This window comes from Salvia hispanica, chromosome 5 (genome assembly GCF_029641045.1).
Source record: "Salvia hispanica isolate PSC_SH4W2 chromosome 5, Shi_PSC_v1, whole genome shotgun sequence".
NCBI classification, from domain to species: Eukaryota; Viridiplantae; Streptophyta; class Magnoliopsida; order Lamiales; family Lamiaceae; genus Salvia; species Salvia hispanica.
The window spans coordinates 32,127,202-32,154,863 of NC_142696.1; the positions used below are offsets into that span (position 1 = coordinate 32,127,202).

General features: G+C 35.6%; 1 protein-coding gene and 1 long non-coding RNA gene across 3 annotated transcripts; both read left to right on the forward strand.

Moving 5' to 3' along the window:
* Positions 1-19,565: 19,565 nt before the first annotated feature.
* Positions 19,566-20,348, forward strand: LOC148926654 (uncharacterized). The gene is made up of 2 exons (XR_016130144.1): positions 19,566-19,830; positions 19,964-20,348. It is a non-coding gene; the product is annotated as an uncharacterized LOC148926654 (long non-coding RNA).
* Positions 20,349-21,470: 1,122 nt separating this feature from the next.
* Positions 21,471-26,947, forward strand: LOC125188362 (protein CLT1, chloroplastic). 2 transcript variants are annotated; one of them, XR_016130894.1, is made up of 11 exons: positions 21,471-21,968; positions 23,449-23,594; positions 24,128-24,165; positions 24,733-24,848; positions 25,353-25,449; positions 25,541-25,576; positions 25,814-25,864; positions 25,947-26,070; positions 26,211-26,336; positions 26,451-26,877; positions 26,921-26,947. XR_016130894.1 is itself a non-coding variant. In XM_048085157.2 (10 exons), the coding sequence occupies exons 1-10, from the start codon at positions 21,556-21,558 to the stop codon at positions 26,615-26,617; spliced, it is 1,314 nt and encodes a 437-aa protein (XP_047941114.2). In that variant the 5' UTR covers positions 21,471-21,555; the 3' UTR covers positions 26,618-26,943. The 2 variants fall into 2 exon arrangements, 1 of the variants encoding a protein (XP_047941114.2); XM_048085157.2 differs by having other exon boundaries at positions 26,451-26,943.
* Positions 26,948-27,662: the final 715 nt, after the last annotated feature.

The following is a 27,662-nucleotide window of genomic DNA, read 5'->3' on the forward strand; positions in this document are numbered from 1 at the left end:
AGAATTTTATTTCTACAACACACTCCCATGACAATGTTCATGTGCTGATAACAAAATCAAGCTATCTCATAAATTCTGATTGAATCGTGAAACTCGCAGTTCCTTAGGATTATTGTCCCTACAAAGCAGGTGGCAATAATATTGGGAACCGCTTTCTAGTTCATTCTATTTATTATGTGAGAAGTCCGTCCTTATGAACTTACTATTTTCGTAGGATTATTGTCCCTACAAAGCAGGTGACAATAATATTAGAAAATCAGCTTCACAAAATTATCATTTAGCCTTAAGGCAGATTAAGACTAATTAAATTCTGTTAGTATTTAATTGACTGAATAATTAAATCTTTTATTATCTTTAGTATCTTAGTTTAGAAATTAATTAATCTAGAATTTCAATTTTTATTCATGTTATACTATAAGATATATCTAAAATAAAGTACATTATTTAAATCTTAATTAGACATGAAAATTTAAATTCATTAATTTCCATATTCAAGATTAGGAAGAAAATAATTTTATATTATTTAATGTAATCTTATATATCTATCTTATTAAGGATTCTAGATATATAATATTTAGGAAACTATTAAATTATTCTTATCTGTATCATCTAGGATATAAAATATTCCATAGATATAGAAAATAATCAAAATATTCCTAAAATCTAGGGAAATCTTCCCAAAATATTTTATTTTATTAAATAATATTATTTTTAATGATATCTTTTAATTTAGGAATTAAATAATCATTAAAATATTCGTTCATCGTTATCTCATCGTGCGAGGTTTGCACGCACGACGAACGACCAGAATTCTTCGGCGAGAAGCTCGCCGGAACTGCGATTTCGCCGTCCAGCTTTCCCGGTGGACCGCGCGCTCAGCCCGCCGCTTCCTCTTCCCTTCTCTCCCGGCGGAAAACCGCCGAGAGGAACCCTCCATCACCGTCGACCAGCCACGCAGCTCCGGCGAGCTCCCACTCCTCCGACGGTCTTCGCGCAAACCAGCAGCCGCCGCGAACGGCATGGCTGCTCTCGGTTGGCGATGTCAAGGCTGGGGTGATTAGTGTTTAGGGTTCCAGGGCTAGGGTTTCTGGTGGAGTCTCGGCGTCTTGGCAACTCTCGGACGAGCCACCGTGCCTCGTCTTCTCCCTACGACACAGCAGGTTCCGGCTAGGGCATGCGGTCTCGATCGGCGGCGTGCACGAGCCCATGCTCGTCAGCGCGTCTCCGCGTGATCACTACCCCTCGGCTCCCACTCGATTCGACACCCTATTCCGATCGTACGTTGCGCCATTCGCCTCGGCGCAAGCGCCGACGAATCGCACGTCTCGTATGATCGAATAATTCAAGTTCTATTGATTCGAATGTTCTTGAGTCTAACATGCATAAAAATAAACAATAAAACACAAGAACATGCTTCGTAATCAAATAACACATGCATACATGAAATTCGCGAAATATAAATCCAAATAATCAGAGCCAAAACCTGGCTCTGATACCAATTGCAGGAACTGCCAGCGGAAGCGTTGCTACAGATTAACATAATTTAACAATTATTGATCGCACAAATAAATCACATAATAATCAGATCTATTTAGCGGATTATTTAGACAAAATCTATTCGCGTAATTCTCACATGTATCATGCTCATAACTTGAATTAATCATGCTTTAAGAATATTGAAACCTAAAATATGCTATTCTACGGAGCAGAAATAATACCTAATTAATTCTCCAAAGAATTGAAGATGGCTAGCAGCTTCTCCACGTGACGCTTTGAATACTAGACCACAGATCTTCTCTCTGGTTCCCGAACTGTACTCCGATATCAGTGTGGGCTGATCTCACCAGAATACTAGGACTTAAATAAAGAAGACAGAAGATATCCCTTTTGGAATAGGGGGGGAAAAATTCGAACCCTTCTCTATATGGGGGGGACGAAAATTGCAATCTAAAAATTGTGTATTTTCTGTCTCCTTTATTCTCCTATTTATATTAAGTTCCTTTTGGGCCCAGACAGGGATCTATGGAAGGTTTTGGATATGGGCTCATCCAATTTACTTTTTACTAATTAAATTGAACCCACAATTTAATATAAGCTTTAATTTGAATATTACGAGCAGCCACTACAGAAGTAATATTGAACTCTCCCCATCGAAATCCGAAATTATAAGTAATCCGGGTTTCCGTTTTAACTTTCATTTCCCGCGCTTAAGATAAAAATGTCCATTAATTAATTAATGTCTGCTATGGACTTAATTAATTAACTTCTTATTAATTCAAAGAGTGGACTTAGCATGAAACTTTTATTTTTTATTCATAGAGTAATCAAACTCCAACTAGCTAGGTTCCAAATAATAAAACCTTGTTTCACGCTCCTCTTGAGGACATTATCAATACTGTATGCTCAATGCTAACCTACATTGATTAAGAAACAAATATTTATCAAAATCTCGCCTTTCAGTAGATAGCCTAAGGACAAGTCTTGCTGTTAGATCCGTTCAGTGCTATACCACACCAATGTCATCGTATTTCAGTAAGGCTTAGAAATATGCGAACTAACATTGCAACTTTTCTCGATGGATAGTCTAATTCCATCTAGGTTGTGAAATTCTTCTTTTTCTTTGTTTATGACTGACCGTGTTACCTTAAAGTGGACGCCGACCACAACCGGTCTACTAAAACAAAGACTTAGACCTTGTTAAGTTAACTTATACATTTAAATATGCAAGTAACATCCGTTAAATGTAAAACATAACAACATTATGACAAAAATAATCTATTTTATTCCTTGGAAAATAAAATAAGAGTTTTACAGTATTCAATCACTCAAAACGTGATTTCTACTATACAAACTCTAACAATCTCCCACTTATATGAAGGAACTGGCAGCGGAAGCGCTCACATAAATCAATTACATAATAATAAGATCTATTTAGCAGATTATTTAGACAAAACCTATTCGCGTAATTATCACATGTATCATGCTCATAACTTGAATTAATCATGCTTTAAGAATATTGAAACCTAAAACATGCTTTTCTACGGAGCAGAAAAATACCTAATTAATTTTCCAAAGAATTGAAGATGACTAGCTTCTTCTCCACGTGATGCTTTGAGTACTAGACCACAAATCTTCTCTCTGGTTCCCGAACTGTATCCCAATATCAGTGTAGGCTGATCTTACTAAAATACTAGGACTTAAATAAAGAAGACAGAAGAAATCCTATTAGGAATAGGAGTAGAATTCGAAAATTCCTTCAGCTGACGGGGCTGATATTTTCGAAAATTTCAATAATGAAAAATATATATTATTTCTGTCTCCTTTATTCTCCTATTTATATTAAGTTCCTTTTGGGCCCAGACAGGGATCTATGGAAGGTTTTGGATATGGGCTCATCCAATTTACTTTTTACTAATTAAATTGAACCCACAATTTAATATAAGTTATAATTGGAATATTACGAGCAGCCACTACAGAAGTAATATTGAACTCTCCACATCCAAATCCGAAATTACAAGTAATCCGGGTTTCCGTTTAACTTTCATTTCCTGTGCTTAAGATTAAAATGTCCATTAATTAATTAATGTCTGCTATTGACTTAATTAATTAACTTCTTATTAATTCCAAGAGTGGACTTAGCATGAAACGCTTATTTATTATTCATAGAGTAATCAAACTCCAACTAGCTAGGTTCCGAATAATAAAACCTTGTTTCGCACTCCTCTTGAGGACATTATCAAACGAGACTCTCCTCGCGCACGATTCAATATAATAGCAATCCTAGCACCGCTAGATATTGATCACCACTACCCAATATATCAGGATAATTGGGTTACGAAAAACCCGCACCATTTGATAAGTCAAAGTAGTGCATAATCAATACCGTATGCTCAATGCTAACCTACATTGATTAAGAAACAAATATTATCAAGACCTCGCCTTTCAGTAGATAGCCCAAGGACAAGTCTTGCTGTTAGATCCGTTCAGTGCTATACCACATCAATGTCATCTTATTTCAGTAAGGCTTAGAAATATGCGGACTGACATTACAACCTTTCTCGATGGATAGTCAAATTCCATCTAGGTTGTGAAATTCATCTTTTTCTTTGTTTAGAACTGACCGTGTTACCTTAAAGTGGACGACGCCCACAACCGGTCTACTAAAATAAAGACTTAGACTTTGTTAAGTTAACTTATACATTTAAACATGCATTAACATCCATTAAATGTAAAACATAACAACATTATGACAAAAATAATCTGTTTTATTCCTTGGAAAATAAAATAAGTGTTTTACAGTATTCAATCACTCGAAACGTGATTTCTAGCATACAAACTCTAACATTATACTCAAAACACTTTCGAGTATACAAAAAAATGTGCCGCCTACGTTTAATTCTCCCACTTATACTGAAAGCGGATTGAGGTCTTGTATTAGTCGAACTCTCATTCCTTCAACATGGCTCTCAAACGGCTTGACCGCTAATGCCTTCGTGAAAGGATCTGCCAGGTTGTTTTCTGACTCAATCTTGACCACTTTTATGTCTCCTCTCTGCACTATATCTCGAATGATATGATACTTCCTCTCTATGTGCTTGCTCGCTTTATGAGCCAGTGGTTCCCTCGAATTTGCCACAGCACCAGAATTGTCACAATAAATGGTGATGCTCTTGGGCATATTTGTAACCACACCGAAGTCCAAAAGGAAGTTCTTAAGCCACACAACCTCTTTTGCAGCCTCCGAAGCGGCCACATATTCGGCTTCCATGATAGAGTCTGCAATGCATTTCTGCTTTACACTCTTCCAAATTACAGCTCCACCTCCTAAGGTAAACACATATCTGGAAGTTGATTTTCTCAAATCTACATCAGCTTGAAAGTCTGAATCTGTATATCCTAAAGGACAGAGCTCGGCTGCATTGTAAACTAGAATATAGTCCTTAGTCCGATTAAGGTACTTGAGTATGTTCTTTACGGCAGTTCAATGTCCTTGGCCGGGATTTGATTGATATCTTGCTACCATGCCAACAACAAAGCAAATATCGGGTCTGGTACAAAGCATAGCATACATGAGACTACCAACAGCCGAGGCATATGGTATCCTTCTCATATCTACTATCTCAGATGATGTCTTTGGACACATCTCTTGAGATAAATGGATGTCATGTCTAAAAGGTAGAAAACCTTTCTTGGCATCTTGCATGCTAAAGCGTCTAAGTACTGTATCGATGTAAGATTCTTGGGATAAGCACAACATTCTCTTAGCTCGGTTCCTAAGAACCTTGATACCAAGAATGTGTCCCGCATCACCCATATCTTTCATCTCGAACTGGCTGGACAACCAAGTTCGCACTGATGACAACATCTTTTTATTGTTTCCAATTAGAAGAATGTCATCTACATACAAAACTAAGAACACAACATTTCCTTTTTCAACCTTCTTATACACACAGCTTTCATTGGGGCATTTTTCGAATCCAAACTTTTGAACAGTTTGATCGAAACACTGGTTCCATGATCTAGATGCTTGCTTGAGGCCATAAATGGTCTTCTTAAGCTTCCAAACCATGTGTTCCTTTCCCTTTACCACATAGCCTTCGGGTTGTTCCATGTAGATGGTCTCCTCAAGACTCCCGTTTAAAAACGCAGTCTTAACGTCCATCTGCCATACTTCCCAATTTATGTAAGCTGCTATAGATAAAAGAATACGGATCGATTTGAGCATAGCCACTGGGGAGAAGATCTCATCATAATCGATGCCTTCCCTTTGGGTATACCCCTTAGCCACTAGTCTTGCCTTAAAGACTTTAACTCGTCCATCTGGTCCACGTTTACGTTTGTATATCCACTTGCTCCCAATGGCAGTACAGCTTTCGGGTAGGACAGACAAATCATAGACGTCTTTGTCTATCATTGATTGTAGTTCCGAATTCATTGCTTTCACCCATTCGCAATGATCGACATCTGCTTGCGCCTCTGCAAGATTCCAGGGATCAAGTACATTGCTATCCGAGGAGTGATCCATACACTCTCCCAAACCAATGTATCTTTCGGGCTCATGAGAGACCCTCCCACTGCGACGCGACACTACAACATCTGGAGTATTAGTTGAAGTTTCTGGGATTGTTGTTGTTGGGACTACCGCAGCGGAAGACACGGAAAACAAACAGGTCCTTAACGGATCTATTTAGGTGATTATGCATTCGACTCCAATTTCATGCAATAAACATAGATCTATAGATATAACATCAAATAAACACATAATCATGCATATTCGATGTAGATTCGATTGTTACCTCATAATCCGTCATTGGATTGACGTTGCTAGCTGCACCACACCGGAGATCCTTGGTTTATCGACCGTGAATCTTCCAACCTATTCCCTTGTCCTTGATCATCCATCCGTGTGGGCGGATCTTGAATAATCAATAATAGTCTTGAAGAGATCTAGGGAAACCCAATCACAAACTCGATATTGTCTTGATCTAATCCTATGAATTAGGATAGAACAAGAACAAAACAAAACCCTAATTCTCCCACGTGCCAAGGCACGAAAACCGAGGCAATGAGAGAGAGAGAGAGAGCCGGCGATGGCTACTAGGGTTTAGGGGAGGAGTGTTGTGTAGAATGGTGTGCTAGGGTTTCCACATCTCATCACTATTTATAATGGACTTGTTGGGCTAGGTTGGGGATCCATGGAATGACTTAAGTGTTGGGCTCACCCATTAGATAAATAACTAATTAAATCAAATGACCCATGATTTAATATATTATCAATGGAATATTATTTTGTTCCACTAAAGAATAATATTGCACTCCCACTTAAATCACCAAATTACAAATAACTTGGGTCCATTTTATTTTATAATATTTCTCGCGTTTAAGATTATCTTGATCCGTCAATTTAATTCTTTTATCTGCTACGTGACTAGAATTAAATTAATTCTCCAAAGAGTTTTTCTAGTTTGAAACTTTATTTATTATTCGTGGAATAAATTCCAACTGCGCAGTTTTCTGAATAATAAATTCCTTTTTCAAACACCTCTTGGGGATCACCCCTTAGGGATTTAATCATACCACACTAGGCACGCGAATTCTATGAAATAATATTCCAATACCTTCATGTTATTCAATTACTACCACCCAAGATATCATGAACTTGAGTTACGTACAAACTCTCACATATTGATAAGTCAAAGTGGCGTTTGATTGAATAAACAATATTGATATTAATATCATAGACTAGAAAATACTAAACTTTCTGAAATATATTCTTTCAGTAGATAGCAATAAAGAATACATTTCGGATTAGATCATTTCAGTGCTTTACCACACCGGTGTTACTAATCTCTTCTTAGGTAAGAGAGAATTATCACAAACACCGCAACCGTACCAATAGGTAGCCAAAGCCTATCTAGGTTGTGAATACGTTTTTCTTCTTACTAGATCTGGCCAAGTCCCCTACTGGAAAACTCATGAGGAGATTCATCGAATTTCCCTACTTGACCTTCTTAGTAAAAAGCCTTAGACTTGTTTATTATATTTCAATAATAAACCATTATATTATATTATTTATTCTCATAAATAGGTAAACAAGTGGACGTGGCGTTTCTCGTATACATGCACAAGCTGACTGTACAAAGGCATGTACGCTCGAAGCATCTTTTAGTATACAAACCCCAACAATCTCCCACTTATACTCAAAGAATGCTTTCTTATACCAACCGCTTTATTGGCCTTGTGCTACACATTCACACACATTTTCTCCCACTTATACTCAAAGCAGGCTTCGGTCACTATGTACTCAAAACTATAATTCTTTAAGAGAATCTACCAACATAGTTTGCTAGAGTACATAAAACGAAAATATACTTGTAATTTATAACCTTAATTCTTGCTAAGGAGCACGATTATTTGATCAAAATATTTCTAGGCCATTTGATCCAGTGGAATAATTTTATGTGCCTTTCTCAAGTGCACTTATACATATTCCTCTATTAAAATCCATTATTTTGATCCTTCTGAATTTCTACTAATTAAAGTAGAATACCTATAGCAATATATAAAGTTTTAATCATGTCGAATATGATTCCCAAAACTTTAATTATACAATACCAATCTTACTTGGTATTATCCTTGCTATATAACTTGTGATGTAAATTTATGTATGAACATAATTAACTCATCACAATGACTAATTGGAAATTAGTCCTTATGACAAAATAAAACCGAATGATTGCATTCTTTGTTTTATAGTCATAAATTCCAAGAGTTCATTTATTTAACCATTTGTTGTGATCTTTAGAAATACTTTCTTTGGAAATCCAAAGTAATTCTAATTTTTAATAGCTAACTTGGAAACATCTTTTAATGTTATTAGAGTCTTAGAAAGTGTGCAATTCATCACTTCTTTCATTCTAGGGTGTGAACCCCTTTAACTCTATCAAACATTACCTTAATTCCATTTATGAATATTCTATGAGACTAAATTTAGCTCCCACTTTTAAAAGTAGAAAAAATACCAGTCTCAATATTCTTTAAGGCTATTAAAACAATTTCAACAGTGTCTGGATTTAAATTCATCCTAGTTTAATAAAACAAGTCATGATACTCTTATTAAACACTTAGAATTTAATTATTCATTAAGAAAAGCTCCCACTATTTTAATTATCACTTTCAAAACAAAATAAATAAAACAATAACTAATCAAATAGTCAACTCTAGGCTTGGAACATTAAAATAAATTTAATGTGCACACTATATTTACTACACAAGAATTTCTAGTATTTATAACAAATACTTATCTTGTTTCTAGTTGAATTTAATATACTTGTCTTGTAATCAATTATTGTGATTATTTTTCTTAAACCTTTATTTGAACAAACGCGATCATAAGATCATTTTATTTTGTATTGAATCCATGTCGAATATTAATGTTCTATTGACTCATCAACAAAATAATGGTTCAAACGACTTAAGGATTAAAGAAACTTAATAATCAATATTTCTAGAAGAAAACCTCATAATAATTGAATCAACAAATTTAATTACAAGTAAACATTTTGATATTCACCATGTTACATTTGATGTCATAAATAGTTGGATAATCAAAACTTCATTTATCTAATAATGCAAGCATTATAAAATGACATCGATAATCCAAAAACACAATTGATAGTCTAGGAATAAAATTCCACATCAATAATCCATATGATATCAAAACCAAACAATATCAAAAACTCTTAAAATTCAACAATGTAAATAAAGCAAAATAAGACTTTCATTGTTCAAAACATAAATGTCATAGCTAGATCAAGATCATGTCTTCCTCCTAATCACATTGGGTTGGCTCAAACTCTCTGCCATGTCAGACTTGCGTCTTAGGTCAGTGGAGTTGTTGACCATCCCACCCTCCATCTTCCTTATCTGGACTTGTGCCTCATTGAGCTTGCTAGAGAGTACTAGAAGAGATGTTGGTCAAAGCTTGTCCATTATCTCTTTCTTTACTTTCTCATAGCTCTTTGGAAGTCCGTCGAGAATCATGAGTTGTTGGGTTTCTCCTCTTGAGGACATTATCAAACGAGACTCTCCTCGCGCACGATTCAATATAATAGCAATCCTAGAACCGCTAGATATTGATCACCACTACCCAATATATCAGGATAATTGGGTTACGAAAAACCCGCACCATTTGATAAGTCAAAGTAGTGCATAATCAATACCGTATGCTCAATGCTAAGCTACATTGATTAAGAAACAAATATTTATCAAGACCTCGTCTTTCAGTAGATAGCCCAAGGACAAGTCTTGCTGTTAGATCCGTTCAGTGCTATACCACACCAATGTCATCTTATTTCAGTAAGGTTTAGAAATATGCGGACTAACATTGCAACCTTTCTCGATGGATAGTTAAATTCCATCTAGGTTGTGAAATTCATCTTTTTCTTTGTTTAGAACTGACCGTGTTACCTTAAAGTGGACGACGCCCACAACCGGTCTACTGAAACAAAGACTTAGACTCTGTTAAGTTAACTTATACATTTAAACATGCATTAACATCCATTAAATGTAAAACATAACAACATTATGACAAAAATAATTTGTTTTATTCCTTGGAAAAAAAAATAAGAGTTTTACAGTATTCAATCACTCGAAACGTGATTTCTAGTATACAAACTCTAACAATCTCCCACTTATACTCAAAACACTTTCGAGTATACAAAATGTGCTAACTAACGTCAAATTCTCCCACTTATACTGAAAGCGGATTGAGGTCTTGAATTAGTCGAACTCCCATTCCTTCAACATGGCTTTCATACGGCTTTACCGCTAATGTCCTAAGACGATTATGTAACCGTCTTGTCACCTGCATTAAGTCATGATCAAAACATATATGATCAGTTGCTCCAGTATCAATAACCCAAGTATGAGTAGATGTCGAAGCCAAACATGACTCGACTACTAGAGCATGGTGCATACCTGTAGCCTTGCCCTTCTTAGGACAATCTGGCTTCCAATGACCTTTCTCTCCACATTTGAAGCACTTTCCAGTTGGCTTCTTTCCATTTGAACCCACAATTTAATATAAGTTATAATTGGAATATTACGAGCAGACACTATAGAAGTAATATTGAACTCTCCCCATCCAAATCCGAAATTACAAGTAATCCGGGTTTCCGTTTAACTTTCATTTCCCTTGCTTAAGATTAAAATGTCCATTAATTAATTAATGTCTGCTATTGACTTAATTAATTAACTTCTTATTAATTCCAAGAGTGGACTTAGCATGAAACGCTTATTTATTATTCATAGAGTAATCAAACTCCAACTAGCTAGGTTCCGAATAATAAAACCTTGTTTCGCACTCCTCTTGAGGACATTATCAAACGTGACTCTCCTCGCGCACGATTCAATATAATAGCAATCCTAGCACCGCTAGATATTGATCACCACTACCCAATATATCAGGATAATTGGGTTACGAAAAACCCGCACCATTTGATAAGTCAAAGTATGAGTAGATGAAACCGATTTGATCACCACTTCGATCTCACGATCATGTAACCGTCTTGTCACCTGCATAAAGTCAGGATCAAAACATATATGATCAGTTGCTCCAGTATCAATAACCCACGTATGAATAGATGAAACATGACTCGACTACTAGAGCATGATGCATACCTGTAGCCTTGCCCTTTTTAGGGCAGTCTGGCTTCCAATGACCTTTCTCTCCACACTTGAAGCATTTTCCAGTAGGCTTCTTATCGGCCTTCTTCTTCTTCTTCTTCTTCTTCTTCTTCTTCTTTAGCGTTCTTAGCTCCCACTGGGTTTGGTGCCTTTTTTGTTCATGCGCGAGGCTTAGAGCCAGAGGAATTAGAACCACTATCAACAAAGCTCCGGTGAACTGGATGGAGGAGAGGGCAGAGCTTTCGACAGAAAAACAATGCAGAGAGAGAATAGTCCAGAGACCAAAAGACATGGCATGGCCGCCTAATGTTGCCTAAGCACGACCATCAGATTTAGCATTACAGAATTTTATTTCTACAACACACTCCCATGACAATGTTCATGTGCTGATAACAAAATCAAGCTATCTCATAAATTCTGATTGAACCGTGAAACTCGCAGTTCCTTAGGATTATTGTCCCTACAAAGCAGGTGGCAATAATATTGGGAACCGCTTTCTAGTTCATTCTATTTATTATGTGAGAAGTCCGTCCTTATGAACTTACTATTTTCGTAGGATTATTGTCCCTACAAAGCAGGTGACAATAATATTAGAAAATCAGCTTCACAAAATTAGGCAGTCCAACCGATGGAGACCATATATAAACTTTAAGTTCATAATTATCGCTTAGATATTTGGGTTATGGTTTTTCATTAATTATCATTTAGCCTTAAGGCAGATTAAGACTAATTAAATTCTGTTAGTATTTAATTGACTGGATAATTAAAAATCTTTTATTATCTTTAGTATCTTAGTTTAGAAATTAATTAATCTAGAATTACAATTTTTATTCATGTCATACTATAAGATATATCTAAAATAAAGTACATTATTTAAATCTTAATTAGACATGAAAATTTAAATTCATTAATTTCCATATTCAAGATTAGGAAGAAAATAATTTTATATTATTTAATGTAATCTTATATATCTATCTTATTAAGGATTCTAGATATATAATATTTAGGAAACTATTAAATTATTCTTATCTGTATCATCTAGGATATAAAATATTCCATAGATATAGAAAATAATCAAAATATTCCTAAAATCTAGTGAAATCTTCCCAAAATATTTTATTTTATTAAATAATATTATTTTTAATGATATCTTTTAATTTAGAAATTAAATAATCATTAAAATATTCGTTCATCGTTATCTCATCGTGCGAGGTTTGCACGCACGACGAACGACCAGAATTCTTCGGCGAGAAGCTCGCCGGAACTGCGATTTCGCCGTCCAGCTTTCCCGGTGGACCGCGCGCTCAGCGCGCCGCTTCCTCTTCCCTTCTCTCCCGGCGGAAAACCGCCGAGAGGAACCCTCCATCACCGTCGACCAGCCACGCAGCTCCGGCGAGCTCCCACTGCTCCGACGGTCTTCGCGCAAACCAGCAGCCGCCGCGAACGACATGGATGCTCTCGGTTGGCGATGTCAAGGCTGGGGTGATTAGTGTTTAGGGTTCCAGGGCTAGGGTTTCCGGTGGAGTCTCGGCGTCTTGGCAACTCTCGGACGAGCCACCGTGCCTCGTCTCCTCCCTGTGACACAGCAGGTTCCGGCTAGGGCATGCGGTCTCGATCGGCGGCGTGCACGAGCCCATGCTCGTCAGCGCGTCTCCGCATGATCACTACCCCTCGGCTCCCACTCGATTCGATACCCTATTCCGATCGTTCGTTGTGCCATTCGCCTCGGCGCAAGCGCCGACGAATCGCACGTCTCGTATGATCGAATAATTCAAGTTCTATTGATTCGAATGTTCTTGAGTCTAACATGCATAAAAATAAACAATAAAACACAAGAACATGCTTCGTAATCAAATAACACATGCATGCATGAAATTCGTGAAATTTAAATCCAAATAATCAGAGCCAAAACCTGGCTCTGATACCAATTGCAGGAACTGCCAGCGGAAGCGTTGCTACAGATTAACATAATTTAACAATTATTGATCGCACAAATAAATCACATAATAATCAGATCTATTTAGCAGATTATTTAGACAAAATCTATTCGCGTAATTCTCACATGTATCATGCTCATTACTTGAATTAATCATGCTTTAAGAATATTGAAACCTAAAACATGCTTTTCTACGGAGCAGAAATAATACCTAATTAATTCTCCAAAGAATTGAAGATGGCTAGCAGCTTCTCCACGTGACGCTTTGAATACTAGGCCACAAATCTTCTCTCTGGTTCTCGGACTGTACTCCGATATCAGTGTGGAATACTAGGACTTAAATAAAGAAGACAGAAGAAATCCCTTTTGGAATAGGGGGGAAAAAAATTCGAACCCTTCTCTATATGGGGGGGACAAAAATTGCAATCTAAAAATTGTGTATTTTCTGTCTCCTTTATTCTCCTATTTATATTAAGTTCCTTTTGGGCCCAGACAGGGATCTATGGAAGGTTTTGGATATGGGCTCATCCAATTTACTTTTTACTAATTAAATTGAACCCACAATTTAATATAAGCTTTAATTTGAATATTACGAGCAGCCACTACAGAAGTAATATTGAACTCTCCCCATCCAAATCCGAAATTATAAGTAATCCGGGTTTCCGTTTTAACTTTCATTTCCCGCGCTTAAGATAAAAATGTCCATTAATTAATTAATGTCTGCTATGGACTTAATTAATTAACTTCTTATTAATTCCAAGAGTGGACTTAGCATGAAACTTTTATTTTTTATTCATAGAGTAATCAAACTCCAACTAGCTAGGTTCCAAATAATAAAACCTTGTTTCACGCTCCTCTTGAGGACATTATCAATACTGTATGCTCAATGCTAACCTACATTGATTAAGAAACAAATATTTATCAAAATCTCGCCTTTCAGTAGATAGCCTAAGGACAAGTCTTGCTGTTAGATCCGTTCAGTGCTATACCACACCAATGTCATCGTATTTCAGTAAGGCTTAGAAATATGCGAACTAACATTGCAACTTTTCTCGATGGATAGTCTAATTCCATCTAGGTTGTGAAATTCTTCTTTTTCTTTGTTTAGGACTGACCATGTTACCTTAAAGTGGATGCCGACCACAACCGGTCTACTAAAACAAAAACTTAGACCTTGTTAAGTTAACTTATACATTTAAACATGCAAGTAACATCCATTAAATGTAAAACATAACAACATTATGACAAAAATAATATGTTTTATTCCTTGGAAAATAAAATAAGAGTTTTACAGTATTCAATCACTCGAAACGTGATTTCTAGTATACAAACTCTAACAAATACTATTTTAATAAGGTTGTAACTTCTAATGTGGGATAATTAACTCTCTTAATTATTCTCTAAGCTTCTCTCATAGCTGATTAAGTTTGCAATTTTGCACACCTTTAATCCATTATTTCTCACTCACCGGGAATCGGATTTGAGAAAATGAATATACCACGGTCATCTACTCCGAACGTTGATCGACTTGGTCAAAGTCCATTGACCGGCATAGATTCCAACAAGTCTGACTTGATAAGACTATATTGTTCCTTTTATTTTTGTAAGGAAGACATCATAAAATATACTACTAAGACCAAACATGTCTTTTATAGTCTGCCGATGACGAATCGCATGACTTCTTGGGCTTGGGCACGCAGATAAGTGAGATTTAGACGGATTGTTACGATATTGACTTTAACTTCCAAAGTCTCTTCGCAATAAAATAAGCAAATTTTGGCTTAATCATTGTTTCGGATATTAACATTAAATAATGGAGTACAATTTCTTTCGTTCCAATATAGATGTCGTACATGAGTGATAATATGAGATTTGTCTTAAAAAACACAGTATGAATGTATGTACGAGAGATATTTTTTATAGTACAGGCTAAAAATAAAAGACATTTATTTTTGGACGGAAGAATAAGTATCAACTTTATTTCTTTACAAAATGTTACTTACTCTAGTCTTCATTAATTATCCCATTTTTTACTGGTGTATATTTTTAAAAATTATTTGACTGTAAGAAAAAATGGAAGGAAAAGAATTAATTGAATGTTGTATATCTTACTCTGATATAATTAATTTTATAATAATTGTGAGTGTAATAATTTAGTTGAATATAAGATTTATTTACCAAATATAGTCAAAGTGAAATAGAATAACTGTGGGGATTAGACGAAAATGGTAAAATAAAACAATTAGGTCATGTTTGGTTGTCAGGATTCTGTCCGGAAAAGTAATCTGATTTCTTAAATTTTAAATTCATGTGTTTGTTTTGGTTTTTAATCAAACTGGAAAACTAATCAGAATCCGAGAACAAGAAAAGTTAGTACAATTTTCCATGATTCTGAATCCTAGCTTTTCTTAATCATTCTTTTTCCCAGTTTTAGGATTCTTACATATTTAATGCAATATAGTATAGTTTTTTATTATTATTATTATTATTATTATTATTATTATTATTATTATTAATTAGAATATTTTAAAAATAATTTAAAATTATAAATCATACTTAATTTCAGTATAATAAATAACTATGATTAAAATTATCATAATTATAACTTATTTTATAATAATCAATAATTTATGAAATAATTAAAATATAATTATATAATATAAATCGTATAATAAATAATAATTATTATTTTTATAAATTAATAATTAATTAATAAAGTCATAGTGTAATTTTAATTTATTAAATTTATTCACTTATTATATCCATAAATATTATAATTATAATACCAATTATTATTATTATAATAATAATATTTAATACTATAATTATAATTATATTAGTGTATATTATGATGGATAATCCATGTGTAAACTATTCATTGTAATAATAAATATATCAATATAATTATTATTACTTGTAATTAATAATTTATTAAGAATTTTATATTATTATTTTTTTATAAATAAAAAATATTAAGTATATTTTTAGTTTGGTATTTAAATTAAATATAAATTTAAAATCTTGATATTTTCCAAACACGTGAAAGTAAAGTTATTAGAAATCATATTCCCGGGATTCATTTTCCCAGGAATCATTTTCCTTGTCAACTTTACTTTTCCGTCAACCAAACATGGCCTTAATGGTTACTAGAGGGAATATATGAGCGCTACTTTATCTTTTCGATTTTATTCTATCTCAATTCAATTAACTAAATAAGTAATCCATTGTCTGTCATTAAGTGACACGCTTTGACTCAGCACGAATTTAAGAGATGTAATAGAAACTGAGCTGAAAAATTAGTGGAATGTGGGTCATATTTATACATGTTAGTATTTTTTAATAAAATGTGAGTGAGAATAAGTAAATGAAATGTGAGGTCCATTATCATAACTAGTAAAAAGTAAATGAGATAAGTATTAACGGATGAAAAAAAAAACTAGTACTCCATAAGTAATGGTGGGCGAAGGAAGTACCACATAAGATAAGTGCCGAAGGAAGTACCACATAAGATAAGGGCCAAAAAGAAAATGGGAGTACTACGGTATACTCCCTTCGTCCCTAAAAAATTACTACTATCATTTATTTTTCATTTCCGTTCGTCTCCAAAAAATCATCACCTCTCATCCTATTTTTGATAGTGGACCTTACACTCCACTAATTCATTCTCCCTCACATTTTATATAAACTAATACTTCCTTCGTCACACCGAAGATGATCCGCTTTCTTTTGTTTATTTGTTTCAATCAAGATGAGTTATTATGAAAAATAAAAACACTTTTATCTTTATTTCATCTCATCTCTTTTACTTTATTCTCTCCACCTAACATAAAAAATAAAATTGCAAAAAATCTCTTGCAGCTAGAGAAAGAGATAATCTTTCTTGAGATGCACGGAATGAATCAGAACTCGATCCATTCTGAAATATGAATTATCTTGATGGTATTATATTTTTATTCTTGATTTGTGTTTAGTTTTCTCTTATTAATATACTTGTAATATTTAGAAATATATTAATGTGTTTGCTATAAAATATGTTTGTTTTGTATCCCTCTGGGTGTTGTTCAATTGTTCCTACTTATTTTCATATTATTGTACTATTTATATAGGACTAAACTGTTGTTTTAATCACATGGAAAGATTATAAGTCATTATCATACGATTATATATCAAAAATTAAATGGCGAGATTCGATCTTATGAACTAAATATAATACTCTCTCTGTCCCATTAGAAATGAAACGTTTTTCCTTTTGGGTTGTTCCATTAAAAATGGAACGTTTCTTAAAATAGAAATAACTTTATCTCTACTTTTCCATCTCTCTTACTTTACTCTCTCCTTTTTAACTCACAAAACAACACTACATAAATCATGTGCCAAAAAACAAACGTTTCATATTTATTGAGACGGAGGGAGTATATTTTTTGGTTATGAGATAGTATAATATTACCTATTGAACATGCCCCTATAGTATAAGGATATTACATCGGCTCCAAATACTACTATTAGAGCATCTCCAATGGCTTTAGGCCAGCCACAGGCTAGCCACTCTATCTCCCTACCACGTCATCAGCACTAAAATTCCACCTGTCACATCATCATTTTAAGCAAATAGGCTAGCCTCAGGCTAGCCACAGACTAGCTGCAATAAAAATAAATCAACTACATTTACGCAATTAAATTTATGATAAATTACGGAATTAAAATATTGAGACATATTAATTTCATTTTTTTTAAAAAGTACATTCATTAAAAAAAAATTACATAATAAAGAAAAAAACTATCGTCGTGCAGTCTTCCGTGCCCACAACTCTTCAATTATATCCTTTTGGAGTTGAATATGAGCATTCACTTGGCGCATGTCGGCTGTGCCTGGAGGCGGCCGGCTTCATCGTGAGGTACCCCACGTCGTACATTAGGGGTGACCATTCCGTGGCTTGGACCGGCTTCATCGTCATTGACCCAATTAGTCAGTTGTACGCCTTCATCTTCGACGATCATGTTGTGCAAGATAATGCAGACGTACATTATATCAGCAATGCAACCGGCATCCCACAAACGCGTTGGACCCTTGATTGCTGCCCATCGAGACTGGAGTACACAAAATGCGCGCTCCACGTCCTTGCGCACCGACTCCTGCCGTTCCGCAAAGCAGGCCTTCCTGTCATCATTTGCGTGTCTGATCGTCTTCACAAAGACGGGCCACCTAGGGTATATCCCATCCGCCAAGTAGTAGCCCATATCATGCTAGTTGCCGTTGGCCACAAATGAGACGGCCAGACCGATGCCCTGACACTGCTCGTTGAAGAGGGGTGACGAGTTGAGGACGTTGTTCGACCCGGCTACCCCAAATACGCATGTCAGATCCACAGCCGGTAATCAGCTACGGCCTCGAGGATCATCGTGGGATTCTTTTCCCTCGCTGAAAATGAAACTAAAATCGCGTTTATATAGTTTTTCAAAAATTTTCAAGAAAAATAAGAAAAAAATAGCGCTGGCCGATCGCTCGCCGATCGGCACGCCACAATGGCGGCCAGCGCATCGACGAGCGCTCGCAAATCGGCGTGTGCTCGCCTATTCTCTCGCCGAAATTGCGTTGGCCGATTCCAATGGTTCGGCTAGCCGACCGGCTAGCGACGCGAATCGGCTAGCCGCTATTGGAGATGCTCTTACAGAGTAGTTCATTTTCTCTATAAATTCAAATAAATGAATATAACGACAAATTGAACTTTAATTTTTTAAAAAAATTATAAAATTTAAAATATTAATAATACATTTGAATATCATACAATTAAGCTAAATGTATTAAACGAGCATGATACTAACAAGCGGTGTGATAGAAATTCACGTGGTTCCATTATAAAACCATTTAGAGATGAGGTAGACTTGAGGTCCATAGTCTTACGCTATAAAATGTTCAGTTTTCTGTTTACATTAGTTCTGGTTTTTAGTTATGGCCGATACGGTGCTTGCATAGCATATCATTTTTTATTTAAACAAATGTGCTAGTATAAAGTTTACGGTGAGATTTCCTAATCAATAATTATTTAGTGCACCCTACTTCTCGAAAATATAAACTATTTTTTTTTATCTATTTTTTAATAATAGAAACTTTCTATTTAAGAAAAAAAAATTCTAATAAGGTGACACCGATCTCATCTCATACTTTATCAATTTTACATTAAAATTCGTCCATTTCAAAAGTTTCTATTTTTAGAGAATGAAAAAAGTATATAAAAATAGGACTCTAAGTTACCCTAATTTTTTCAAATTATTTTTTATTAGTACTATATTTTATAAAATCCGTTAAAAATCAAATATTATTAAATTATTAAAGACACAAAGTGTACGTATTTTCTTTTTATTATAAGGGTGTGTTTGATTGCCCTGATAAGGCATGCGATATACCTCTTATTTGGTTTTTGTTTGCCCTGATATTGTTATCCACAAACCCGGTATATAACGACCAACCCGCTTGCAATTAAGATACATCCCCAACAATTCTGCATATGCCTACCCAGGCTGAAGCCTCCGATATTCCAGTATGTGAGATATCCAGATTGTGAATCATCACTCCATTCTCTAAAACACCCCTCTTCCTTTCGTTTATTGAGCAAGCACAATATTTGGCGGAATTAGGCGGTTGCCGAGAGTGGCCAAATTTCCGTCCGTCGCCGATATTTTTCCGTTAACCCACCACTGCCGATATTGTATGTTAGTCAATTTTTAATTTTCACAAAATTAAGCTCGCGAATTTGATGGTGGATTGATTCAATTTTTGTCAATTTGGTCGCGTCGGCAATTTGGGTTGCTCCAATCGCCTCCGTGAAAACTAATTTCCAGTCGGATCCTCATAATAAATGGCTAACCAGGAGGGTGGTGGGAAGGTATGCAATTTGAACTATGTTTCAAACAAAAATATGTAATTGGTGTCGGTTGATTTGGGATTACATCGCCCCCCTATTGTATATCTGTTGTATATCTGAATTTGTGTTGAATTTTCTACTGGGTTCCAAATGTTGAAGATTTTGGCATTAGTATTCGCGTGGTGTTTTACTGTTTTTTATTTGGGTGCCTCAATAATTTCCGTATTGTATGAAGTACGCAATTGTAATTTGCTGGAGTTCCAATGATTTGGAACTCAATCAGATGTGCGTGTGTGGAATTATTTTAGGTTTGTGAGTAATGTCTTACTGAATTCTGTTTGAATAGATTGTGTTTAATTGCATTTGTATGTTTTGTTTATTCATAATTCCAGACACAAGTCTTTGTTAAAATTCATCAAGGAAAACACAATGTCCAGGTTGTTATTGTTTCTAATTCAATTAGGCAGTGGTTAATCTCAAAAGAATGCAGTGTAGTAAAGATTCGCTTTGGATGATTAATTGAGTTGATTGAATTTATGCATGTAGTCAACATTTTCATAGATTTCCAAGATACGAACCTTCACAACTGATGCCACTTCTCGTCATCACATTTTATTTTGTAAGTGTCATCCGAATTGAACCCAATGCCGCTATGATTCAGCATCATTTTAAGTGATCCGTAGTTCCTCTTCCATGTTATCTTCGAATAGATGTGCGGGTGTGGCAAGATATTTGTGTTCGGGAATTCACGCAAGATATCAGCTAGATTAATGGATGAAGTCTTTATTCCGCCTTATTTTCCTTCCGTTGGAATCATCAGCGAAGAGAAATGTTATAGGCGCGCGATTTTTGTTCGAGCGCCATTTTGCATTTTCGCCCAAAATAAGTCATGGTTTTCAAGGATAAAATTGGCATTACCAAATAATTATGAGGACAGAAATGACATTCCACATTCATATCAGTAGTTTGTGTGAGTCCAATCAAAGATCAGTTAACTTATATATAAAACCTTATCATGGCAGCCAAAGCTCAAAGTGAGATAAGTTTATATCCATAATAACAAGGAAAGTCATATACACCAACCCTATCATACAAAGCCCTATCAGGGCAATCAAACGCACCCTAAGTAGAATATGAACATGGTACTGCTGTCAGGGTTGTGATGTGCACATAAAAATTTGAAATTGATCCATTTAAAAGATTAAGAAACAAGAAATTATAGCAGTACTTGACATACCAAATTAACGTGTCTCCTATTCATAAAAGTAGTCATATCTTTTTATTTGTATTTATTTATTAAAATTAATTCCATACTAAAGATGACAAATTATTTTGAATCTATTATCCATATTTATTTTCTCTCTTATATTTTATCCATGTTTTCATATTTTTTAATTTCTGTTTTAATCCGTAGAGAATCCAGAATGTTGAAGTGACGTTCACACCCACGTAGTATCAAAAATCAAATTTGTCTTCTTTCTTTCTCTTTCTCTTTCTCTTTCTCTTTCTCTTTCTTCATAAAAAGGCACACAGCAATGGCAATTGCATCAATTCAACTTTCATAAAAATATGTCAGCATGTTGCCGCTCTCTGCACCCCCCTCGCCACATTCCAATGCGCATCTCCTCCACCAACCTCTTGCAACTCAATCAACATCGCAAATTCCGGCCAAGGAGACACGCAGGCGCGGGCGCAGTTGAGGTCTTGCTCAGGTCGAGGCGCCTCGTCATCGAATCGGCAGCGGCGGGAGGGGGAGACAAAGAGGATGAGCCGAGGAAGAAGGGGAATCCGCCGCCTCAGTGCTGCGCGCTCGATCGAGACGCCGTGGAGGCTAACTCCGGAGGCGCTGATCGGAGGGTGGAGGTGGTGATTGCGACCGTCGCCACGGTGGTCCTCGGTGTCGCGAATCGCGTGCTTTACAAGCTCGCGTTAGTTCCTCTCAAGCATTACCCCTTCTTTCTCGCTCAGCTCGCCACTTTCGGGTAACTCTGCGATTCTTCATTTTAAAAATAAATAAATAAAAAAATTAATGTTTTAAATTCCAAACAAGTTCTGGTTTCCGAAATTGATCGTTGAGTCTGCATTCAATTTCAGTTTCGTTCAAAATTAAATGCTAGTATCAGAATTCGTATACTTGTTTTTTGCAGAATCTGATTTCGAATTTTAAAATGTAGTGTTTCAATTACTAACAGATAGATTGGAATATTGTTGCATTGGAAACTGGAAATGAATAATTAATTAAATAGCGTGAGAATAAGGAAAGAAATTTTGGTGATGGGACGCGTGAGAAGGGGCAATCGAAACCGCGGTCGGCGCCGGCGGAATTGAAGGTCGAAAAAATTGAGAACACGTGTGAGGGTATATTTGTCTTTTTGGCACTCCCGAGATTTGGAATCAAGCGTAAAAGAAGATAATTGTTGGTTGAACGCGAGGACGGAGTGTGGCGCACTGTCGAGTGCTATGAATGATTAGCCCCACCACCAAGAGAGGGAGAGGTTGATTGATGCCTTTTCTTAATTGGATTAAATTAATGAGAGTCGCTATGATTAGGCGTATGGTCATGTGGTTTATCACTGTTTCTATTTCATATACAGCGCGATCCAACAATCCTTCAGTTCTTATGTTAGTAAAAACTAATAGGTACTACCAAGTATTTCATTTCTTGTTTAGGGTATAAAGTTAAGGTCTTTATGCTTTAGCAAAAGGCTAAGGCTGGGTTTGCTGCACTTTTATATGAAAAGGACATGAGAGTTTGCCTATATGAGGATGGTGCTAAATGGGGTCCCCTTTGAAGCAGGACCGTTGGTGGTGAGTCGGATTTGGAGTTGTGTAACCCCACATAGGACAGCTACATAGATTCCCTTTGCATTTTCTCTTCTTCCATGTGCTACATATTTTCTTAATTGTCAGCCCCTATATTTCTATGGCATGTGGTGTTTGAAAAGGATGCTTGCTCTTTCCATTCTCCGAATTTCAAACTAACTTGAATGTCACAATCTAACTAGTGAGAATAATTTTGGTTACAGCATTCTATGCTTTGGTTGGTTTGTCCACATGCTTCTTGTTTAGAAGGGCATATAAGCTACCCATCTAATTGGCCTAGAAAAATTCTATTCCTATAATAGTAGGATTATAATTAGTGGCGGACTTCCCACGCTGACAAGTGATAAGATTTTTGCTTGAAGAACTAATGCAAATTTTACTTTTTTTGACTAATGCTATATACCAGAGGCTTTTGTTGTTTTAAGCATTTGATTCTGATATGGAATTTACTGGAACATTTGTATTTTGCTGTGGGATAATTTATTTACTGTTGGCTTTATAGAGACAGGATACCTGTACAGAATCTGGATAAATGCTAGAATCTACTCATGGTTCCTCTTTCCTTCTACTGATATTTGTCACACTTTTGGCTAATGTAAATCGTAGTTTTACTAATTGTGATCCATTCACATGTTCCAGGTATGTAATTGTATACTTCTCAATCTTGTATCTCCGGTATCAAGCTGGCAAGGTTACTGATGAAATGCTATCGTTGCCGAAATCTCCATTAATTGTTATTGGCCTGTTAGAGGCTCTAGCAGCAGCATCTGGGATGGCTTCAGGAGGTAATTCATTTATAAGGATTTGAGGCATCCTATATTTGTGATGTAGTGATCCTTTCAATGGTTTAAAGTCCATCTTTTGGTCGTGTAATGCAGTTTTGTTTGTCTGTTGCCAGCTTTGTAACTTGAAATAATCTGGGGTTACCCCATTGCATCTATCTCTGCTGCCTATATATATCTCAGAATATGCATAATAGGGAGTTTAAACTTCATCACGTTTTCTCACAACCCATATGCATAATATGAAAATGGGTTAGCATGAAAACTGATTGCTTGCCTTGAGCAATTTGTGGTTTATATTTAACTGTTACAATCATATGCTTTGTTTATGAGGCGAATAGTTTTCTCCTTTTCTTTAATTTGATGGATAAAAATCTTCCTATTGTGTGCTCGTATAAAAGTATTCACTTTAAATTTTGCTAATAGTTTCAAGTTTATCTTTGCTAATAGTTTCAAGTTTATCTTACTTAACAGCAACTAGCAAGTGAATTTGTCCTGATTCAGTGCACACTAATGGTTTTTCCTTATTGAAACAGCTGTTCTTCCTGGGGCAGCGATTCCCATACTGTCACAGGTAACTCTAAACTGATTATTCATTTTTCTGTTAGCATTGTAAATAGGCTGCAGTGAGAACTAAAACAACTGATATAGTTAATGTTCTGTACTCTGCATTGCGGATAACATGTTGAGTGGTCTCTCAGATGAATGACTGCTGTCCTATTGATAATTTGATATAATAGGGAATTAGTATACAGCACTGAATCGATGGAGGTCCTGAGTATTAGTATAATATTAATGAAACTGTCTTTGCTTTCATATTAATATTCTCGAAGTAGAAGTCCTATATAGTACTTATATTCTTATCTTAAACTAGCCACAGTGATTTTGCTCTTATTAATAGCCGAGTCTCAATTTAAGTCTAGGAAATAGCAGGCACTTGACAGATAAACTGTTTGGTATCAATGCATGTGTTTGTTGTGTGTGTGGATGTTTATTTTGTACATTTGATATTCTCTCTGTCTCGGCCCCCATTCCTGGTGCTTGTTTGAGGTGGGGGAAGGGAGTGTTGGGATTTTTTTTACACAACTTTCAGGGAAATGTCGAATGGCATGTTAATTTTGTATATCTGTAATCTTTGCAGAGTTTTCTTGTCTGGCAACTTGGGCTTTCGTATATATTTCTTAAAAGGAAATATAGATTCAACCAGTTGTTCGGTTGCTTTCTGGTAGCAGCTGGAGTAGTAGTAACTGTTGCAAGGTATTTTTTTTTTCTGTCAGACTACACAGTATATATGACTTACAAATGTAGGCAAGTAACCTCTGAAAGCTCTTGGAGACTTCATTACAAATGGTAGAAGGCCATAATCCAGACTATTTATTACCCTCTGAAGTATTATGAACCTTGATATGATAGGACATTTAAATGAAAGTATTAAATTGTATGTTAGATATAATAGATAAGGTACAAAATGGGAGTATATATATAGAACTTATATGAATATTTTGTAAGAATTAGTTTGTGATGGAAGTCTTCCCAATGCCTTGCAAGAGGAAGGCTTTCGCTTGTTTCTTTCATTGTTCTTTCAGTTATTTATCAAGCAGTTTCCTATTCGTGCATAATCTCTTTGTTATTGCATTAAACGTGTGTTTTGTGTGAATCGACCCTTTTTCCCTCCATATCACATGTGGAATTAGTAACAACCGTCTGACTAGTGATTTCTGCACATCATCGATTATATTTTGTCACTATTTGCATTTGCAGCGGATCAGGTCCTGGATCACTCACGACAAGTGGGTTATTTTGGAGTAGTTTAATGATTATTTCGTTCTTCCTACAAGCTGCTGATACAGTCTTGAAGGTAATTTAGCTTTCCTTTTGGACAATAAGCTTGTCCTATTTTGATGTTCTATGTAATTTCTCTTACTCAAGATATTCACCTTTTTTTTCAGGAAATAATATTTCTGGATGCTGCCAAAAGATTAAAGGTACACGTGTCAATGTGTTTTCCTAATACAAATTTGTAAATAACAAGACAACGATATAGGTTTATTCAGGTTGTTTCCAGTAGTTTGCTGGACTTTCAAGTTCATATAAATCAGAAAAAGTGACCAGTTAACATGGTCTTCAATTAAGAAGCATTCAAAAAATCTGATATCTGATTTTACTCGATTCAAATATTCAATTGAACGATACCTATCTGACATTTGTTGCCTGGATGGCAGGGAGGTTCGATGGATCTATTTGTTGTAAACTCTTATGGATCTGCTTACCAGGTCAGCTTTTAAGTGTAGATAGAGTTAGAACACATGTACTTTAAATTTACGACAAGCCTGACACTTTCAAGCGCATGAACAGGCTGTTTTTATCTGCCTCCTCCTCCCGTTCTTGTCAAACCTATGGGGCATTCCATTTAGTCAACTGCCAAGTTATCTTAAAGATGGTGCTGCCTGCTTTTTGAATACCGGTACCATGTTAAATCGTAAGTCATGGTCTTCTCATTATTAGATCTTCAAGATTTATGCCTGAGCCATACCTATGTGTGCTTGTTTGTGTGAATCGATATATTTTGTTTTGGCGGTCAAGTGTTATTCTTAAACATTTAACTTCTTCCGATCACAGAATGTAACGGTGCACCTTTACTCCCGCTGCTATTTGTCATTGTCAACATGGGTTTCAACATATCTTTGTTGCATCTGCTCAAGATCTCCTCCGCTGTGGTATCTTGTCTCGCGTCAACAGTTTCAGGTTGGTTGATTATTCGAACTCATTACTTTTATAGATAACTTGTGCTGCAATAGCCCTTGAAACTGGTTTTCTTTCTTTTTATGGCATCTTATACTCTGCACTTTGTGATGTTAGTGCCAATATCAGTGTATATGTTTACATTGCCGCTTCCATATCTTGGGGTCGCCTCCTCCCTTCCCCCGGGCTTTGTAAAGGGGGCTATAGTCCTCGTCGTGGGTCTACTAGTTTATCTCTGGAGACCTGCACCGAATTCGTCGAGAAGTCCTTCTCTTGTGAACTAGGAAATAAGCAAAAGATGCCTGCACATATACGTACTAGTGCATTAATTTGATCGAGAGCAAGGAGATCAAGTGGTGCATCAACGACGAGTGCCGCTTATGGTGGCTTTGCTAATTGAGTCATTTTGGTGGTGCTAACTGCGGATGGCGATTCATGACAATACCATGACTCGTAAGAGTATTGGCATGAGGGAGCTGGATGGTATAATTTGTGATTTATGTTGAATACAAATTTTGAATGTTGTGTAATTTATAATTTATGCGTATTGACAATAGTGAAAAAGAAATGAATTATGACCTGCTAAGATATTTCATAGCTTCATTGACAATTTCTCTTCAAATCAAAATACTCCATCAGTTCGTAAAAAATAGACTCGTTTTACGCGTCTCTAAAATTAGACCAAGTTTAAACACTATAGAAAGTTTTAAACAATTAATAATGCTATACATAATTTATAATACGGATCTCATAATTTACTAAGCATTCTTTCTCTCTTTTTTTACTTTTTTTTCTTCTTTCTCTTGCTTTACTAATTATAAATTAAAATCTGTGTTATTCACTTCCTCCGTCCATAATAATTGTCACTCTTTTTCATTCGATCCGTTCTACAATAATTGTCAAACTTCATTTTTACCATAAATGGTAAATAGGTCAACATTCTACTAACTCTCTTCATTCATATTTTATTATAAAATCAATATAAAAAATGAGTCTCACATTCCACTAACTTTTCCAATCAACTTTCTTTTACATTTCTTAAAACTCGTGCACATAATAAGAGTGACAATTATTGTGGGACAGAGGGACTACAAGTTTATTTACTCCCTCCGCCCACGAAAAATATGGCACTTTGTGATTGACACGAGTTTAAATGTTGAATTAGTAAAGTAAGAGAGAATGAAAAAAAGTAACAGAGAAGTAGTGTTAGTGGAATGTGAGATCAATATTATTAGTAAGAGAGAAGGGAAAAAAGTAAGAGAGCAGTTGTTGAAAACTTTTCTTTTCTGAATGTGCTCTATTTTTCGTGGACAACTAAAAATGACAGAT

Bases quoted from the DNA above. Each gene is read 5' to 3' on its own strand.
- LOC125188362 (XM_048085157.2), top strand. From the start codon at position 21,556: ATGTCAGCATGTTGCCGCTCTCTGCACCCCCCTCGCCACATTCCAATG. The intron at 23,595-24,127 runs GTAATTCATTTA...TTATTGAAACAG, and splicing joins ATCTGGGATGGCTTCAGGAG to CTGTTCTTCCTGGGGCAGCG. The intron at 24,166-24,732 runs GTAACTCTAAAC...TAATCTTTGCAG, and splicing joins CGATTCCCATACTGTCACAG to AGTTTTCTTGTCTGGCAACT.